This window comes from Topomyia yanbarensis, chromosome 2 (assembly GCF_030247195.1).
Source record: "Topomyia yanbarensis strain Yona2022 chromosome 2, ASM3024719v1, whole genome shotgun sequence".
Taxonomy (NCBI): Eukaryota; Metazoa; Arthropoda; class Insecta; order Diptera; family Culicidae; genus Topomyia; species Topomyia yanbarensis.
Window position 1 is genome coordinate 399037693 of NC_080671.1, and position 21828 is coordinate 399059520.

The 21828-nt window shown below is 38.7% G+C and overlaps 1 protein-coding gene across 4 annotated transcripts in view; it reads left to right on the top strand.

The window, feature by feature from the left end:
• Nucleotides 1-21828, top strand: part of LOC131684897 (casein kinase I) — a 165031-nt gene that overhangs the window by 21208 nt on the left and 121995 nt on the right. For all 4 annotated transcript variants that reach the window (XM_058968144.1, XM_058968145.1, XM_058968146.1 and 1 more), the window contains exon 2: nucleotides 21283-21393. In XM_058968144.1, the coding sequence (XP_058824127.1) occupies nucleotides 21283-21393 (111 nt within the window). The remainder of the gene's footprint in view (nucleotides 1-21282; nucleotides 21394-21828) is intronic.

Below are 21828 nucleotides of genomic sequence, written 5' to 3' on the forward strand. Positions count from 1 at the left end.
AGAGGTTTTTTTAATCAGTTCGTTTATTTAGTAGGCACGAATTTTATTTCCACATTTTAAAGTCTTAGAACTAGGAGAGTACAATTGATTTTTTTTATTATAACTAATGGAAAAAATTACAGCTATCTTTAAACTAGAAACACAATTCGGGACATAAGAGAGAGTGAGAAATTTTACACTATCTTAAAACTAGGAATACAATTTATATACAAAAGGGGAAACAATATTTTTAAGAAAAATTTCACATCTGTTTTAAAGTTGGGCAAACATATCGATATGCAAAAAACCTTGAAAAGAGCATTGGTTTAAAATTGGCATTTTTTTACTAGAAAAACAGTGCGATACTTTCAGCAAAAAATGAGCAATAGATTCAGCAACTAACACTAGGAAAAGGCAAACTATTAAGGGGTATGAAGGAGAGCGTAGACAAAGATGACAGGGAAGAACGAAGAAAACGAGCTTGCAGCCTCTGTGCAAACGGAAGATCACTGCCAGGACACCATGAGCTGGGACACCGGCAGGTTCTTGTGGGTCCCGCAGGGAATCATTTTGAACCAGGTTTCAAGGCTGCGGCCAGCACTATACTTCCAGTTATGCTGACATCTGGCACAGACAATAGGGATTAGCAACTTCTGAAGAAGAGATAGAAAAGCTGGACATCAACGAACTTTAAAAACAGTTAGATAAGGGGTATATCCCGATCAGAATGAAATAACAAGATGATAGCAAATTACAATTTTTGTAATATATTGTTTTATAAATTAGGTCTCGTCAGTAGTTAAAACAACAGAAATTTATAAAAAGTAACAATGCGAGGTATAGTTTTGAAATATTTCTGTTATGTGTTTCTAATCAGCATAGGGGACATCACGACTTGCCAGAACATCTCATACTGGAACACTAGGAGATCTTTCTCGGGCCGGTGCACACCCAAACAATACGGTCGATATCGTGATAGCCGTCGCCACAACCGCAGATGTCACTATCCACGAGCCCAATACGTCGGAGATGCGCGTTTAGCGTGTAGTGATTTGTCATCAAACGAATGAAATCACGGTTCACATCCATCCCCTTGAACCAAGGCTTCGTTGATATCTTCGAGCTTATCGAAACCTTCCTAGTTCTCCATTGCTCCATGTTGTTTGCCAACTTTCGAGAGTCATATGATGAACACTAGAATAGAGTGGAGTCCAGTAGGTCAGTTTTTTTGGCGAGCTCACGCGATGTTATTTTTGCACTGATTTTGACAAATAAGCACTCGTTGGAAAGGTTGTCTATTTGGCGAAAATTTTGGAATGATGTGTTTTTTTGCCTGGCTAAATATTTTTCAGGCTAAATCCAATAAGGCGGAAGTATTTGTTAGAAGTTTTTAACATCTGGGGGTACGATAAGTCACTATATTCGAGGTTAAATAAAACAATGTACATGCTTAGAAAATCAGCGGTTCAACTTTTATTCGAAGAGTAAGAATACTGCAGATAATTTAAAAATTAATAACACAAATAAATGCAATTCATTGACGTCATTCAGGTAGAAAAATGAGAAAGTGGCAAATGATGCGAAAAATCGCGTAACCGCGGAAATGTTGAAAAAACATCGTCGCCAGAGTGTGGAATGGAAGTTGTGCATTCCGGCTCACGTGATTGCTTAGCTGCGGGACAAACCATTTTCGCACCCCGGAGCATTTCTTTTAGATTCCTTTTCCTTCTCTGTTTCGCACATACGCGATCAAACACATTAACCTAAAACCGCATGTGCCCTTCGCGATAATACAAATCTGGTCAATAGCGTTCATCCACATACACCTACGCCTGCGATCTGGTATTCATACAATGCTCTGATAATCAAGTCAATCTGATAGCGCTTACGACTTCATCAACGCGGTGCGATTACTTCAACGTCCGTTCCCACGTGATCATGAATGTTCACGTTCGGAAGCCTTCAGTTTCGTCTCAAAATAAAACAAACTCGTATACACTAAAAGGCTTAGGGTGTCACAACCCTATACTCTATTGATATGAGAAAACTCACTCCCCTCCAGGTCTGAACCGTACACTGACAATCGCGCGAACAGTGAAAATTTTGTACATACTACGTTACATACACGCCCACGTGACCAAACCCGTTAACATACAAACGCTTGAGATCTATGCGCTAGTACAACTTTGGCAACAAACACGAACACGCAATCGCGATCATCCATACCATCCCACCAAATTAGGCTCCCGGTTCAGGGTTCGCGCGATCATCTAAGAACACACGCGAATATACGAATGGTCACACGGTTATAAAATCGACACGCTAGCATTCGCGACATACAAACATCCACGCGATCGAACACGTTAATATACATACGCTCAGGCCCTGTGCGATGATATACATGCAATCGTGATTATCCACGCACAACTACGTCCAACATTAGAACACTCCGATAATTTAGCGAACTCTATAGAACTTATAGTCTGATCAACGCCATCTCAAGCGCGAACAAATAAACGTTCATTCCCACTCGATCGCAAAGTCCCTGCACCAGCACATATGAACCCTGCACTCAATTTCACAATCAGAATCACGACCCTCTGCAATTGGCCTTAACCCTTTGCGAGGCGAATTTTTTTCCATTGTTAATTCTGTTATTTTTGGCTTTATACAGGTTTTCGGAGTTGCTGATTCTGATTCTGACGTTGAAAATGTAAAATTGAAAATGGCGAATCCAATATGGCGACTATGCTTGGCTAAATTTCGTGTTTCTTTTATATTGGCTTAAAACATCTTTCAAGGGTATTTTCGGGGTCGCTGATTCGGATTCTGACGTTGAAAATGTGAATTTTAAAACGGCGGATCCAATATGGCGACTGCGCTTGGCTAAATTTCATTTTTTATATTGGCCTAAAACATCTTTCAAAGGGGTTTTCGGGGTCGCTGATTTTGATTCTGACGTTAGAATTGTCAAATTAAAAATGGCTCTCCTAGGTTGAGGGGTTTGACGGTATTGCAAACATCATCAAGCATACTGCATGCATAAGTGCTGCAGAACCTATGACAGACAATTGCTTTAAGATGGTTATTGCATTACGCTTCGATAGTGGCGCGTCGAGGAGACCGAGAGGGCTTATGGGTCTTTTTTATATTTTATGTTTTTTTTCACACTCTGCGCCAACCCATACTAACGCTCAACCAGTAGCTTGTGCGCGCTGACGTGACCGGCTGGCGGATCGACGTGCTTTGAGTTTTGCTGTGGGCTGTGTTTGATGGCATTATTCCACAGCTAAATGGCAGTATTGGTGGAGGGGCTCATAGTGGGGGCCATTGTGTGTTCATTTATCGGCCGACTTCGTCATCGTGCACAGGCTGATTAAATTAATTTAATTATTAAATTAATTTAATTATTAAGTTAATTTAATTATTAAATTAATTTAATAAATACATCAATAGAAATCTGTTAGTTGTCGTTTTGTAGTAATTGTAGTTTTTAGTACTAGTGTACAATTGTTATGTGCTAGTCGTATGTCGATCTGTGTATGTGTTCATCTGAATATTTGTGACAGTTGGCTCAGAGAATGGATGCAGAACTGGCGTATATGATAGAATAGTGGGTAATCTTTCCGGTATTTAATTTGTGCATTCGATTCTATTCATTCGGGAAGGTTGGATTGGATAAATTAAGGTACAATTAATTTACCGACGCACGTGTATCATCCATTCCCGGTCAGCATAGCATGATGAAAGTCTAACAGAATGCAATTGTCGTTAACATTTGTACGAGTTAAAGTAGTTTGATTTTGTGTTACATGTGTTTTATATTCAACTTCATTAATCTATTCTTTTGTACATCTATTAGTTTGCTTTTCCATTACTGTATACCAAAATAGTATCGGTCAATTTATGCACTTCTAATCATACTTTTTGCATTTTTTTTTCTTTATTCAGCATGCTATGATTCCTTTTATTAGTATACTCTATACTATACTATACTCTATATATTCATATAGGAACAACCATACAAACGCTCATGTCCTTTGCGATAACACAAACCTGGTCACAAACGCGACCATGCAATTGCAATCCTCTACACATACAGCCACGAGTTTGCCAACATTCGAACACCCCGGTAGTTAAGTAAACGTAACGACTATAAACTTACAAACGCGGTCTCAAACATTAACCCACCACTCGCGCGATCTTGAAACGGCCACGTCAGGAAGTCCAACCGCGGTCCTAGCAGCCTAGACCAATGCCTCCAGTTGAACCAACCAAAAATGACGCTGATGTTCACTAGACAACACGTTCCATGGCGACATGACCTGGAACGCTAGTGATATGGGGAAACTGATTCTCTTCTACCATCTGTACCATACACTAAAAATAAAGCATTAGATTAACGGTCCGCGGGCGATCATTAAAAATACACGCAACATGATTATAAAATCGAAACTATACACGCAAAGTCAACGTGTATGTTATGACAAACACGTTAATATACAAATGCTTGAGCCCTTCGCGACCATCCACGGCACCTACACCCGCGATCTCGTAAACATGATAACATCCCGGTGCTAAAGTGAATGTCTGAGCTCCTATAAATTTTCCAACGGGGTCTCAAGCATGAACCTAAAAACTCCCGCGGTCGCACGATGTTCCGGATGTTTCTATCCTTGATATCAGCAGACTAGGTCCATGCCTTCAATTGGATCAATTAAAAAAAGAAAGCTCTCATATCCACTGGACACCACGTTACATGGCGACATGACCGAGGGCTCTAGTGATATGGGGTAACTTACTCCCTGTCAGAATGTGAATTGTACACCGAAAACTAACTATCAGAATGAAGGTCCGCGTGACCATCCAAGAACGCACGCGTATATAGGAATGGCCACACGGGTACAAAATCCTGTCTTGCACACGCGAAGTCACATGAACGTGAGCATACGTGACAAACACGTTAACATACGAACGTTTAAGCCCTTCGCGATGAACATCTAGGTTCGCGATCGCGCAAACTGAATAACACCCGGTACTGAGGAGAACGTTTTAGCTCTTACGAAGTTTCAAACTCTGTCTCAAACGCGAACCTACAGACGTCCGTTTTCGCGTGCTCATGAATCGGTCGGTTTCCCATTACTTTCTGTCCTAATAACTTAGGTCCATACATTCAGTAGGACCAATCAAAAAATAAAGCTCATATCCACTAGACCACACGTTCCATAGCGACATCACCGGGAACTCTAGTGATATGGAAGATGTCACTCTCTTTTAGCATCTTAGCCGTACACAAAAAATAAAATATTAGCTTCACGGTCCGCGCGCGATTATCCAAGAAGACACGTAAATATGCGAAAGCCACACGGTTATAAAATAGAATTTATACACGCGTAGTTACATACACGACAGCACACGCGACATACAAACGCACACGCGATCAAACACGTTAACGTACAAATGCTCGAGCTCTTCGCGATGATACACGCGATCGTGAGTCCCTGCGCCCGCACATACCTGAACCGTACAATGAATATCACATTCAGAATCACCGCCCGCTACAATTGACCTAAAGCAGTGTTTTAGTGGGCGACATTGCCTGTCTCGTCTGCAAATTGTAGTATGTGATTCTGACGGGGAGCCCTTCCGAGAACCTAGCTCTACAGCTCCAGTAGAACAACTCTCGCAAAAAAACGACGCGATCGGCGTATATACAGAGTAACGTTATCAATTTGTACACGATCAGCATCGTAAAATTAAGTTCCATTTACATCTTCAAAAAATGTTCCACCTTACAACAGATGAGTGGACACGACAATGTCAAGTGCTATTCGCCACGATGGTGCTCCGAAGTAGGACCAATTTTAGCTACTTTCATTTTGATACACATGATGTCCACAATAGTAATAGGAGTCATGGTTTTCCTTGCAAGTCTTTCAAAACAGTCAGTCAAATTTGAGATGCTACGTAACGGTACTAAATGTTGTCCAGTCATCTCCATGGAACAATTTTCCTGTTAACGTATCATTAACAGATATCGTTGATGGATAAACCAAAAACTAGTGATCTTAAGTGATTCCCTTGAGTGAAAGCATTTCAAGTAAGCAATGGTGTTTTTGCATTATAGTCTGATGCAAAATCAGTCCAGATTTTTTTCTCATTTTTACGAAATCTATTATCTCCTAGGTATGTATATATAGTTGATGAAACATTATCTTAAGTAAAAGATTCTTGAAAAAAATTGTTTCAATGTAAGAAATATAAACCTCATAGTAGCAGTTATGACATTTTATGTTCTATTATCTACAGACTAAGTTAGTGCTCTGGTACTTCCAAACTACATTATCACAGCATCACAGAGACTACCGCATTAAAATCGATTGGACAACAAAGTACTTCATCACTGCCATCATTCCTAACCGAAGGGTGAGCGAACGATTTTGACCCCATAATTTTCCAATTCTGACGCCCCGCGTATCGGAACAGAACTCGGGAGCGACTACATCGGGGACATATAACTCAAATCCCGAATCCTCACCACATGTTCCTCACATGGCTGAAAATTTACCGCCCGGATAAGTGAATAAAGCGACACACATGAGAGCTACCTGTTGTGGTAAATGTGTCATAACCACATAGTACCGAACATCAGCGACGGTAGGTAGCTACTAAAATGGTACGATAAATTCCGGTTTGCCCCGGTAAGGCTACCCGAACGGAAGGGAACACTGGCGGCTAAATGTGAGGTTACGCCCTCGAACGCTATTGGAAATTTATATGCGAAAAATTTTACGCTATAATTGCTGTGTTAGGGCGGCATCCCAAAGGAATAACTCGTTGACCGCTGCACATTCGAGGAACCGTTAGTCGTTTTTTTTTTTTCTCTCTCTCTCTCTTACGTCACAACCCTATACGTTTACGTAAATCCTTGAACTCTCTTCCTTCTTGGCGAAGGATAAGAATGTTTGGAATTCATTTCAATCCAGCACGACGACGCTCGCTACTGGTGGGTCGATTACGATCTCTCAGCTCGGTTTCGATTCAACCTGGCAACAAACGCCTCCCAAAAGTCCAGCTGGTTGCGGTCAGCGCCGAAGGACGGTTGCGTGTTGTTTTACAATAAATATAAAGTGAACTAAAGGATGGGTTATTTCATTATTCCATATTTTTTTCTAGCTCGAAACAGTTCAAACTGGCGGCATTCGGATTAGCTGTTAACTCGATTTATTTCCATTTGACGGATTTCACTGTTTTCTACCTTGAAAGGAGGTGGAGGCAGTTAATCTGAAAATGGGTTATCGTGGAAGTTTATGGGAAAATATAAAATTTGGTTGATTTTGGATTACGTAAAGGTTAAGTGCCCGGGGGCGGAGTGTAAGCAATTGCGTTGATAAAGGCAAACAAATTTCTTTCGGTGACCTTCCTTATGTACGCTGGAATCGCGTTGTGTAAATCGTTCGGTGTATTTGATATGCTGATCGTCGGCGGAGTCATCGTTATTGCATTTTTAGAGAAATTCCGACTGCATACGGTATGTGATGAACACCCAAAAAATCGAGTTGATTGTATAAAATTGACGTACTAAAACTTATAAAATCTAATATTATTAACTAACAACGCCACAATTATGATGTCATTTACCCAGAAGGTATCTCTCGACAAAAAAAATAATCGAATCATTTCGCCGAGCAATCAACTGCATAAGGCTATTCGTCCTGTGCTCTACGGGACTCCCCTCTGTGTATGGGACACTGTTAACACAGAACAAAGTCTCTGACAGAGCAAACATGACCGGGAACATAAACTGTTAGGCAAAGTGAGTACATGTTAACGTAAATTTCCCTGATGGTAGATAAAATTCCCAGACATGGCACCGGAAACGAAAGAGTATCTCTGCACTACCGTTCTCGGCGGTAATCGTGCCTTCCACTGCCCCCCCCCCCCCCCCCCATTCAACTTCACTATATGTCGTGTGTTCTGATGATGAACCCCCTATAGTAGTCGAACCGAACGAGACGTTAGTGGTGGCTGTGTGGAGGCAAGCCATAAAATGAACTGAGTCGCGCGCTCATGTAAATTAGATTTTCGTCTCCGTTGCTCGATGCTGAAATGTTGGGCATTGATACTCGCCAACATGAATAATGTAGGGTTTCATACTACCTAACTAACGAACAGAAACTATCCTATTGCATGATATAACCCTATTACCACAAACGAACGGATTTGTGGTGAGGGTAAGAGCACGAAAATTCACCATTGAGTTAGATTTCGGCATCTTGCGGCGGGTTTATTAGAAACTAAAATTCTCGTAGAACCATACAAACTTAACGGGAAGTAATATGGTAATACTATTAGGTAAGCTAACAAGCATTTAATGAAGACATTAATAAAAATTTAACTACATCATTAAACTGTAAAGTACTACATAGTACTTTATGGTTGATGAATCGTTTGGCTGAAAGGTCATTTGACCGGAAAAAGCGCATAGCCGAAAGAGTGTTTAGTTGATTTATTTTTATTTTTATTATAGAGTTTTTACCCTTTTTTCGGGTTAGAAAAATTTCTAACCCTATCTGCAGGGTTGGGAATCGAACCCATGTAAGCTGCGCGTACATGGTAATCAATTTACCAACTTCGCTATACCTGCCCCTGTTTAGTTGAATCGGTCTTTGGGTGAAAGGACGTTTATCACTAATTTGTTGGCATAGCGACGCATAGAATACGCATGTTACCACCTAGGGGAGACCGGGGCTAGTTGGCGGTGTTTTCAGTCTTCAATTTTTAAGGTTTTAATTTTGGTAGCTCTTGCAAAAAAGAACATTTTGTATGAAAGGGCAGAATGTGGGCAACATCCCTGAATTTTATTAAAATGTTCGATACGTTGTCTTCATTTCCATAGACAAAAATATGTGAGGCGGAAAAGCCGCCAACTTGCCCCAGCCCCGGGGTAAGTTGGCGGTATGTATGGGGTAAGTTGGCGGAATTCCAAAAAATAAGCAATCAAATGGAAATTCAATTACATCAGTGTTCCTTATGAAATGTGCCGATTGTCTTTCCAATATCACTGTATATTTTTCGACACTCATTACATTTCTGTCAAAATACCGCGCCATTTTGACTTCGACGCGTATTCCATATTCAAAAACAAATTTTCGAAATTCTTCAGGAAATTGGCCGAAATAATTGTCCCCTGCATTGACGAGAGACACAAGAAAAAGTTTCTCTTACTTTGGAGTGAATTCCACAAATGAAAATATTTGATGAGTACTTTTGCTCTGTAAATAGTACCGCCAACTTGCCCCGTGTGCGTCACCGCCAACTTACCCCAACCGCATATTTTATGAAAAAGGATTTAAAAAATACTTTTGTGTATGGATAAGTACAATATCTATACGGATAATGAATGCTCTTTTCACGTACTATCGAAAAATATAATCATTCGGGGAATAGATTGAAAACCACCTTAAATAACAAAAAATGTTTAAAATTAGGAAAATTTACAAATTATGCTCAAAAACACAATATCGCCCACAAAACATAATATTTTTGCAACAAAATCCAATGTGTATTGGATAATGCGTTTCACATTACTTGAGGTACACAACGAGAGACAGCGCTTTATGTCTAGTAGAAACGGAGAAAAGAGGGTTTCGCCAACTTACCCCAACCGCCAACTAGGCTCGAGCTCTCCTACTTCTGAACTGCGAAAGCCCAGTCGAATATACAAGGAGGGGTTATACAAACGAATTTATACACGCGAAGCTACATACACGCGACACACATACGATCAAACCCGTTAACATACAATCGCTCGACCTGTGCGCGATAATGTAACCCTGGTCACAAACTCGAGCATGCAATAACTATCTAGCTATCATCCGCGCCCGCGGTATCGCAAACATAACACCCCTATAATAAAGTGAATGTTTTAACATCTAGGAATTGGTAATAGTAGTCCAAGTGCAATCATTAAATTACATGATTACACTGCTCTATGTTATTAATTGTATGTGTGTTAAGAAACAAGAGATACCGAAGATCATGTTTAAGCACAGCAAAGTGAATACTATCATAGAGCAAATATATCTGTTTAACGAATCTTTGCTTTACAAATTTTTCGAACCAATATAGCTCATGTTGAAAAGAAGGATATTTTCAACAGTTACTTGCTCGAGATGCGCCACCAAAAATTAAGACTAACGTTAAAAAACTAGACATTCTAGCATACCTAGACAAAAAGTGATGTCATTAGTAGTAGTCGGAATATTTATCTTGTACTTGCATGCGATATGTTTTTTACAGTCCCTGGTCATATTATTATACTTAAGACTCATTTTTTCAAAATAGTGGCACTTGTATTGATGTTCTCCGATTCTGATAAAAATTTCAGCGTTTTTTTGTCTCTAACTCTGATTTCGCTTAATTAAATTAAATTTTGTTTACTATACTATATTTCTCCTTAGCGGAGAACAATATTGGCACAAACAATTTTTTACCCATTGAGAGGAAAATTGTTTAAAAGCGGTGGTCAGCTATTTTCGTCCCTTATCATCTATGTTATAAGGTAATTCACCAACAGTGTTATCTTGAAAATGAACTATCTTGGCGATGCAATTAATTTACCTGGTCTTATTTTATTGCATTGTTATTTTATTTGTAGGTTTTATTTTGTTATATTCAGAATTGCACATATTTTGTCGTATGTAATTTTAAATGTTCTTTGATTTGATGGCCAAATTTAGACTGATCAAACTAATTTCTTTGTTTGTTTAGTGTTGATTTGACCAACTAGGAAACTAATCCACGGGGCATGTAATGTGCATGGGGAATACGCATGGTCTTGTCTGAGTGAAATGATGACTGTTTATTCATATATTAGGGATTGAGAAATGACAGTTCGTGAGAAGAATCAGAATCTATTTACCACTTTGCAGCAGTTATATCAGCACGAAGAATATAAGGTCGGTATCGTGACCGGACTAAGTCGCAAATAGAAGTGTGCGCCACACCGCCGCGCCGCGCCTGTGATTGCATGTAAAAGTAGTAAGCACATCGGCGTGACGCTGGCGCGCTGCCGACCTTTACCTGAAACCGGCGGCGCGGCGCACACCTCTAGTCGCAAAGCCTTAAAAAATGAGATAATCATAGCACTGGATAAAGAATTTCTTCAGCTACATTCGACTTTTAGCTGATTTGAAATATGTTGCAATAAGCAAAAATTAATTTCAAATGATAATTTACAAGATGCTGCGATTCAAGCTTTAAACAGGTTTTTCTCGAAATCAATACAGTCAGTTCGTTTGGTCTGACTTGAAACCGACCATGTTTTATTGTCATATTCATTGACATTTAGTCTCATTAATTAATTTAATGAAATCAAATTAATTCTTCTCATTGTTTCGAATACTTTCAACTTGTCAGGTTAACTGTATTTATTATTCATAAGTATTAAAATATTCTAGCTTGATTATTCACGTAAAAGGTTACTTTCTTTTCGTTCTTATTGTCTCCAATCTTGTTCTAGTAATTAGTGTAAAAATTAGCGTCATCGGTTGCATATTCGATATACAAAGCTAGTCGTTTCCGGTATTTCGGTAGTGCTTATTTTATACCGTTTAAAATGCGCTTCAGTTAGCTTAACAACGCGCGCGAATAATGATATCATAAAAATCGGCACCTTATTCAATTGTTCGCGGAGAAAGAAACCAATATATAATTGTCATTTTATTTACTATATAAATATCAAAGTTTATACACGATAAATAATACTTATATTATGAAATCTTTAATTACACAGGTATTGCCATATCTATATCGACCAATGTCTCCAAACACTAAAGGTAATCGCTTTTCATGGTATTGTATTGTTTTTAGAATGTCGTGATTCGCCGGAATAAAGAAACAAGGAATAATGAAATCGTGAACATACCGTTGGATCCAATTAAACATGAGCAACACTCCCGACTGTCGGCAATCCGGCGCTGAAGAAGATTTTTTTACAAACCAATCATTTCCAAATTAATTCAACAAACGATTCTCGGCAGCCGGCTGCCCAGAGCAATAAACACATGATAACACTTCTTAGAGTTGCATAGATTGTATCACCTTTCATCCAGATTTGTGTGACTCTTTACCCCATCCTACTAACAAAAAGTCCTTCCCGTGGCAAACGTGGAGATGCAGAGGTATACATGGTCTCCATAGCAACGTTTGCTACACTAACATTCCTTTCCTTCCCCGATGACTGTTAGGACGTGGCCGGCGCCGTTATTGACATTGCAAAGTATAGAACTCGCGAAACGTGCATATTGCGAATGGATGGCTACTCCCAGGCCTCATTGGTTTATTCCTTGTGTAATTTCGCTTGTTCTGGACAGTCGCGGAGTAGCAACTATGAATTGTACGGTAATCATGCTCATGCTCATTGAGAGGAAAAATGTTTAAAATCATATTTGCGTTTGAAGAGCACGAAACCTATAACTAAGTTAGTTATGGTATTTTCGTTTCGATTTCGTCTCATCAGAATCCTATACTAACTTAGTTAACCCTCCAGAAGTCGCGCAAATGGCTCTCTGAACGAGCAGCCGCTGGTGCGCTAAGACGATTTCGCTAGATTTTCAGAGCAGCGTGCACTCAGTTCACTAGCGCGACTTCCGGAAGGTTAACGAATTACCCTAGATCCGGATTGATGCTAGCTCCAAAAACGGATACACAAACCCCTAGTCAAGCGTGATGCCCCGGAAAGGCTCATTTTAAGCTGAAAAAAACCATGAAATCGAAATATCCTTTTCTTGTGGGATTTCACGCTTGAATAGGGGTTTGCTTAGAAACACAAATTGTGTCCTCCGTTTTTGAAGCTAGCATCAATCCGGCGTTAGCGTAATCCGTTAACTAAGTTAGTGTCGGATTCTGATGAGACGAAGTCGAAACGAACATTTTATAACTAATTTGGTTATAAAGATTTTCACGCGCAAAGATGGTTTTGAACAATTTTCTCCTTAATGGAGAAAATTTTTTTTTTACCGAAATCGTTCTCCACTAAGGAGAAATATAGCATTATGACAATTTTGAAAACGTTATAGTTCTTCGCAACAAAATAATTGAGCACAGGTTTGTATGGATGAATTTTAGCATACACATAAGACTATAAGCATGTAGTAATAAATGAAATTCGTAAGATACTAAATGTTTTCAAAACATATTCTGTCATTTACTCATGCGAAAATTTTTCTATTCCTTAGTTTGAGTGTAATAATATGGCCAGGGACTGTAACTTGACATTCATGGTCCCGGAAAAATAATCATCCGATGTGAATAAATTGATTTACCCAGCATACAACTTTTCGCTGAAAGCACTAACATTCTGTGAGTTATTTAAAATTTCTCAAAAACGAAGGAAAAGCACTAACGAATTTATGAACGCGGTCTCATGTGCCAACATAAAAACGTCCGCTCCCACGCGATCCTAAAACATACTCATCCGGGAGCTCCCACTCTAAAATACGGAACTTATACTGTATACACTTTTCTCAAGGCGCCATTGCTAAAGACCCTCAGTGAGATGGGAGAGCTTGTTTTCTTCGTTCATTGGAAGCGTACACTCAAAATTAAACATCAGAATGACGACTAGCGCGAACATTCAAAAGCACACGCGAATATGTAAACGACTACACGGTTATATAAACGATTTCAAACCCGCGATGCTATAAACAGGCTAGCATACGCGACATAAAAACACCCACGCCATCAAAACCATAGAAACGCTCGTGTCCTTTGCGATAATACAAATCTGGCGCCTCGGTTAAGGCGAGTAGATCGCGTTGAATAGCAGTGGGTCGTTGGGGCGCCAGTGAACTGGAAGCTAGGCTCCACCCGGAATTGCTGGATGTAGCTTAACACCTACTGGTTGGCCCGTTGACTAGGCTAGGTCCACCGCCAGGGACTAGATCGAGCAGATCGGGACGAAGCGGGGAGCTAAACTTACGGAAACGAACATCGGTAACGTAAACGTACGGTAGGGTAGATTCACCGCCGCCGTGGAATATCTTACTATATCGTGACAAAAATGGGAGATTTATTGGGTCACGAAACAGATATCACTACCAAGAGAAACTCACCAATATCCGAGTAGACCTCGATAAAACTGGGAGCTAAATGGCTCAAGAAAGTCGGTATTGGTGTCAGGAGAAATTCCTCCGTCGGGGAACTCTCAGTCGGGGTAGGATGAGCTCACCGCCGGATAATATCCGAGTAGATTGCGATAAGGCTGGGATCTAAATGGCTCACGGAAACAGCTCATGGAATTACCATCCAAACTGCTTAAGCGGACGAGAGCTAAATGGTGACGTAATAGATGGTGACAAGAAGCAAGTAGGAGTCGTGAGTTTAATCAAAACTCAAAGGGCGAGTCATTACATCCACCAAGTGAGGCTCCGAGATAGAGCAGATAGAGGTTCGACAAAAGCACAACGAGCCACCCACGAAGTAATAACTCGATGTAGTTCCGTGGGGGAAAAGGGCGAAAACAGAGTATGGTGGGTTTTTAGTGGTTAGGCACGAAAGTGAGTCGTGAGTCCCACACAGTACCAATACATTGCAGGCCAGGCTTTTTAAACCTCTCCTGTATACGCACTTAAGACTTTTTTCCGATCTCAACGAACTGAGTTGAATGGGATATGACACTCGGGCCTCCGGGCCGGGATTAGGGTGTGAAATTTCAGAGTGATTACATAACCTTTCTATATGAGAAAAGCAAAGATGAAATTTCAAAAATCACGATTGATGCCAAATACCTTTATATTGCATGGAATGTCGAAATTTGATGTTATCTCGAAAGAAATGTTTGATTTTGATTCTGTTATAGTGAACATATATAATAAAACCAACTTAATCCACCTAGCTGTGAAATGTGGCATTTCTTATATCACTGTTGGAACTCATGAAGTAGGCACACAACAGTTTCTAGTCCTGCACGAATAAAACCTCGAATAAACTGAATAAATTATAGAAAATCAATAAAACGAACTTTCACAGTCTTGTGTAAATAAAAAGCGACTTATTTTTTGATTGTCCAACGTTTCGGTCGTTTTTGTGGCTTTTTTCAAGGAAAATTAAGTGTCTTTCGCTATAGTCATGGATACTTTTTTCCCATCAAAAACGGCAAAAACCTCGGGCAATCAAAAAATAAGTCTTGATATTTGTACAATCCCGCGAAAGCCAATACTCAAACATAACACACTCCCAGTCGATCAAAAAGATATAATAAAACCAACAAAATAAAAACATTAAAGTGAAAAATGAAAAAAAAGTTTGCAAATTCATAACAGGAATAGAATGAATTATATAAATCAAAATAAAAAAATACGTGAATCAAATTAGATTAGCTCATTAAATGGAAAATTAGACAATGTTTAAAAATAGTTATAAAATTATTAGAATAAACTAACAAATTGAACAAAATAAATAAGTGGAATGAATGAAATAATTAAATCTAAAGAAATGGACAAAGCTAATAAAATGAATCAAATAAATCAAATAAAATGAATCAAATGGATCGAATGAATTTAATGAATCTAGTGGATACAACTAATCAAATGAATGAAATGGATAAAATGAATAAAATGATTGGAATGAATGAAATTAATAAAATTAATAAAAAAAACTAAAAGAATGGAATAAAATGAATAAGTTAAACAAACGAATCAAGTAAACAAAACGAAAAGGATTGATAAAATGAGTAAAATAAGAAGAAGATGAGCAAAATAAAATGAATTGATTAATAAAATGAAAAATTAAGCAATGATAAAAAGATCTAAATTAATAAATAATTTGGATGAAATGAATGAAATTGAAAAAATAGCCAGATTACTTTGAATGAAGAAACTGAATAACATGTATGAACTGGAAAAAACGAATAGAATGCATAGAAAGAAAACAGTGAATAAAATTAGTTAAATGAATGATATGAATAAAATGCACGAAAAAATAAACTGATCGAAGTGAATCCAAAGAATGAAACGAATAAAATACATAACATGAACCCAAATGAATAAAAACAATGCTGAATGAAATGAATAATTAAAATGCAGTGATCCTATACTTAAAGTTTGTCAAATATTCAAAATTAATAAAATAAACAAAATGAAACGTAACGATCTAGCTTACTTCCCCTCTCCCCTATGTCAACTTGTCGGGGGTTCCCTCCCCTAAAAGCGTTACGGAATTTATGAATGGTCCTTAAGTGTGGAATAAAAATGTTTAATATCTCCGACGCTCGTCAACGAATTTTGACAATCTATAGGGTGGGTGCTCCTATAGTTGAGGTGTACCAATAGTTGCAGTAGTGGGTTATACGCCTAAGTAAGATACCAACCATCAACATATATTTTTTATCGATTCATCGCACTAAAATTATGCGACAATAAAACTGTTATCCTTGAAATTTGCTCAAAAAACTATTGAAAAAAATTATTTTCTTAGAATTTTGAGCTCCCTTGCACCTATAGTTGATGTAGTGTACCTATAGTTGCAAGTCCCATAAGAAAGCAATGGGATTTGCAACAATAGGAACCGAAATTAGCGATTGCACCACTATTGGTACATGTGTTCCTATAGTGGTACAAGCAGTTTTGAATACATAAATTGGTTACTAAGCCATCTTTATATTTTTCCTATGAAGTAGGGACTGAAAGCTTTCGTTTAATGTATTAACATTGCCCATAGGTCTATTAATCGATTTTTTATCAAAAGTTTTCCTTAAGCATGCGACTATTGGTACATCCACCCTAGCTTGTTAGAAAAGTATTCTTTTAAGCTTTCTATTTCCAATAGGGCAGCGCAAAAAAAAAATTTTTTTTTCTCAAAGGCCCCCCTCTCATATTGTGATAAATCTCAAAGTAAGCTCAGATGCCAAATTTCACATCATTTGGACAATTCTAGACTCCCGCCCACTTCGCTTGAAATTTTTAAAATTGGACCTATGGGAAAATATGGGGGGAAAATATATTAAATGCCATAACTTTTGAAGTAGCAATCAGAAAATTATATTTTAAAACTCATTTTAAAGAAAATAACCTTAGTATTTGAATGGAGGTTTCTCCGTTTCTAGAAAAATACGGGAAAGTGGGGTACTGGGTCATTTTGGCCACAAAATCCCCTATTTTTAATAATTTTTCTGCTCCGTGTTGCAAATCATATTTTGCAGTTTTTCTAATGTGAAAAAAATCTCAGAAATCGAACGGAACCTTTTTGACCTTTGTCCGAATACGAGAAGTTGGGGTTATAGGGCCTTTTGTCATTTATATTAAATTTTATCATTTTCTCGTGCATATCTCTATTATTCTTCAATCAATTTTAATAAGTTGTACCTTATTGAACGTGGAAAACCCTTAGAAACAAAATAAAAATAGATTCGTTACCGATAAAATTCAGAAACATTAAATTATCTGACTTATAGTCTCGATTACACATTTTTATCATAAAATCGCGCATATTAACTCCCCTCGGCATGATACTGTACCTTGATGTGGTCCGGGGGCTTTTCCACCAAAGCAGTATTACAGTGATTATATCACAGAAACTTGGGATACAATTATGTTCTTTTTAGTTAAGCTACATTGTGATCAATTTTAGTACTTAACTTGGCGACCTTTATTATCCACTGCCATGGTCAAATAATAGGGGAGAGTGAGGCCACTTGATCCTTGGCGATATTTGATTCCCTGGTCATATCTCATGATCTATACATCAAAAGTTACCACAATATAAAAAGAAAATGAAATATTTGATCGTTTATGATGTTTCAAAAACAAATCTAATGTATAACATTTGGTTTGGAAAAATTGTACTATATTTTAGAAAATATGTGTTGATATCCATCTCGAAGATCTTTTTACAAATTTTTTAAGCGGTTGTATCAGATCGGCTAACTAATTGTATATGAATATTTTCAATTACGATTACTTTCTTAAGGGCTTTTGTCTAAAAAAAAACATTTTTAGAATAAAAAGTTTCACAACACATACAAAAAATAAATTTTGTTCACCTTATGCAATAGGTATCTTTGATCCCTGTAACACTGGATATACTTGATCCCTATCATTAAACCCTCTCAAACACTTTCGAAATGTATAGAAATAGAAAAACATCATTTTCATAAAGTGCCTGGCACTATATATTAATCTAAAATGTTTTTTTTCCGTGAGCAAATTACGGTATGGGGTACTGAAGGTTGGAAAATCCAGTTAAACAGCACTGATTCACCGTAAATACTTGTCTTGACTTTCTACTGTGATTAAAATTTGTTGTGCATCTGAAAAGGTAGTCTAATTATTTAATTTGTCAGGACAGATGATTGGCTGAATATTAGTGGGTATTAGTCATAGTGTGCTTTGTTTCTTTAGCCATAGTAGGCAGGGGACCAAGTTACCACAAGTTTTTACAAAAACCTCGTTTTGACTTGATTTCCAAAATTGTTCATATTACTGACAGTGCATAGTATTCGGATTTACATATTATTCATAGCTCTTACAATTCAAATTGGCTAATTTTGCAATTTAAATTTTTATTTCATTGAAAAGTTATGAGAAAAAAACGAAAGTGGGATCAAGTGTACCCACTCTCCCCTAAAAAATGTGGGTTTAGGGCCCATTCTCTCTGCAGGCACCCTTTTTTCGTTGCTATATTTTCAATTAGATCCATGCTAACACTCACTAACACAAATTGCTTATTCTCTCATATACACTAACAATCTCTCATTCCAAACATACAAACGTGGCCTACGCGATAACACAAACCTGATCACAAATACGAACGACCGCGATCTCGCCAATATTCGAACACCCGTGAAAGTTGGAACCTAAGAACCTAAGCTCGCGCAATCATGAATCGGTTACGTCCGAAAGTCTCCGCCCTTGATCCTAGCAGCCCAAATTCATGCCTTTAGTTGGACCAATAGAAATAAAAACTAGACAAGACGTCCACGCGCGATCATTGAATAATACGCGAACCTGCGAATGACCACACGCTTATAAAAATAATGTGTCCACGCGAAGTTACATACATACTAGCACACGCGACAAAAATCCACGCACGACCACACCCACGATCTCGTAAAAAGTATAACACCCCGGTGACTAAGTGAATGGTTTAGCACTTATAAATTAACAATCCCGGTCTCGAGAGTGAACCTCCAAATGCCCGTGTTCGCGCGATCATGAATCGGTTTCGTACGGAATCCCCTATTCTCGGCCCTAGTACCATAAATCCAATGCTTTCAGGTGGACCAATCAAAAATATAATGCTCATATACACTAAACTACCTAAACTAAACTAGCCCTTCGCGACCATCCACGCAACCTATACCCGCGCTTTTCCAGACATTATAACATCCCGGTGATAATATGAACGTCTCAGCACTTGTAATCACTCAACCGCAGTCTCAAGCGTGAACCTACAGTCCCCCGCACTCGCGCGATCATGAATCGTTCGCGTTTGGAAGTCTCGATCCTCGATTCCAGAAGTCTAGGTCCATGCCTTCAATTGAATCAATTAAAAAGAAAGCTCTCATATACACTGGACAACACGGTCCATGGTGACATGACCGGGAAATCTAGTGATATGGAGTAACTCACTCCCTGTCAGAATGTGATCCGTAAACCGAAAACTAAATATCAGAATGACGGTCCCTGTGGCACATGCACACGAGCACATTCGACAAACACGTCAACAAATGATACTTCAGCTCTTCGCGATCATCTACGCACACCTACATTTGCAATCGCAACACTCCGGTAAAAACGTGAACGTTTTAGTACTTACGAAGTTACAAATGCGGTCTCAAACGCGAACCCGTGAACGCGCGCGATCATGAATCGGTCACGTCCGGAAATCTTTATCCTCCATTCTAGTAACTTAGGTCTGAACATTCAGTTATACCAATCGAAAAATAAAGCTCATATCCACAAGGTAACACGTTCCTTGGCGACATGACTGCGAACTCTAGTGATATGTAAGAACCCACTTTTTTCTAGAATCTGAACCGCACACGAAAAATTAAGTATCAGATTCACGGTCCGCGCGCGATCATTCTAGAATACACGCGAATATGCGAAAGCAAACGGCATTTATATAGAATTTATGCATGCGAAGTTACATACACGTTAGCACACGCGACATACAAACGCACACGCGATCGACCACGTTAACGTACAAATACTCGAGCCTTTCGCGATGATACACGCGATCGCGAGTCCCTACGCCCGCACATACCTGAACCGTACAATGAATATCACATTCAGAATCACCGACCGCTACAATTGGCCTAAAGCAGTGTTTTAGTGGGCGACATTGCCTGTCTCGTCTGCAAATTGTAGTATGTGATTCTGACGGGGAGCCCTTCCGAGAACCTAGCTCTACAGCTCCAGTAGGACAACTCTAGGAAAAAAGAACATTACGTGTATGATGTAGTTGTATGTGTTACACTTCCGTAAGCTCAGACCTCATTATCATTTTCATCAATTGTTCAGTCAAGTGCACTGCACTGTAGATCTAAGACCGGTAATGTTTTGTGATTCACTCATTTCACTCGCAGTTGGAGGCAACGGGACGGGTAGTATTTTTTCGTTTGTTAGCTATTCACAAGCCAGAGGGACCAAACTCAAAAGACAAAAAAAAAAATGAAAATTTTATATCTGCTTGAAACGGAGATAAAATTTTGTTTTTTAAATCGGGTCTGGACACCGCCTGGGACACCCTATATTTGCCAGTCCATCCACAAGTCCGAGGCTTGCATTCGGAAATAGATTGCACAAGTAAATCGTGTTTACGCTATCAATTAGCTCTTACCAACGCAGTATCGAGCGACTGGCGCGAACGCGTCACTGGGACGAAGAAGCACAGCTACTTGAGCGTATGAAAGCATTCAGCCGTTCTCTAATCTCGTCTTCGCAAATATTGATCTTGCTGCCGGGTTGATTATCAGTGGCAGCAGTAGTCGCATCAAAACATCTATTTTTAGCAGCGGGAATAATGCCTGATTCAAATCATCCTATCAAGTGATTCCACAAGCCGATTTTCTCCTGCTGGTGCGGATAAGTAAAAATAACATTTCCAGAGAAAAGCTTTTAATATGTTAATAAATCCTTTCGGATTACGAGTGGGGTTGGGTAGCCTTTTCAAGGTAATATTTGTAATATGTTGTGTAACGTTAAGATTACTTCAAAGCTTTATTGGTACAGCAATCTGATATTAATGCCTGAGCCATCAACTCATACATGTCTTTCTGTTTTCTTTTTCTACTTACAGGGAAGAACCTCTACAACAATGAACACGTAGCAATAAAAATGGAGCCAATGAAATCAAAAGCACCACAACTGCACTTAGAGTATAGGTTTTACAAATTGTTAGGATCACATGGTAAGCGAATCGAGCTATTTTTTTTTCTTCACTTGTTTGCACTTGTACCTATTTGAAGTTCAACTTTTTATTTTTTATCCGTTACATATTTGTTTTCTCTTGCAATGCACATCACTTTGACCAGTTGGTGGCTGATCCCCGACCGTTCAAAATAGTAGAACGTGTAGTATTGCGGTTACATTTCAATGCTTTCCGTTTTGTTGCTGTATCCGAATGATCTCAAGCGTTTCCGATTCTGTAATTTCGTTCCGGTTTTTGCCTACCTTGGGGCGTTAACCAAAACAAACCTACTAATAGATGAACTCTGCAATGCTTGAATCAAACCTAGACTGTAGAATTGCCGCGGTAAATTACTTTCATATTTTAACTCAACTCCGTTGCATTTGAAACAATACGACGAAATTTCGAGTGCCCTTGGCTCGACGAACAAAAACC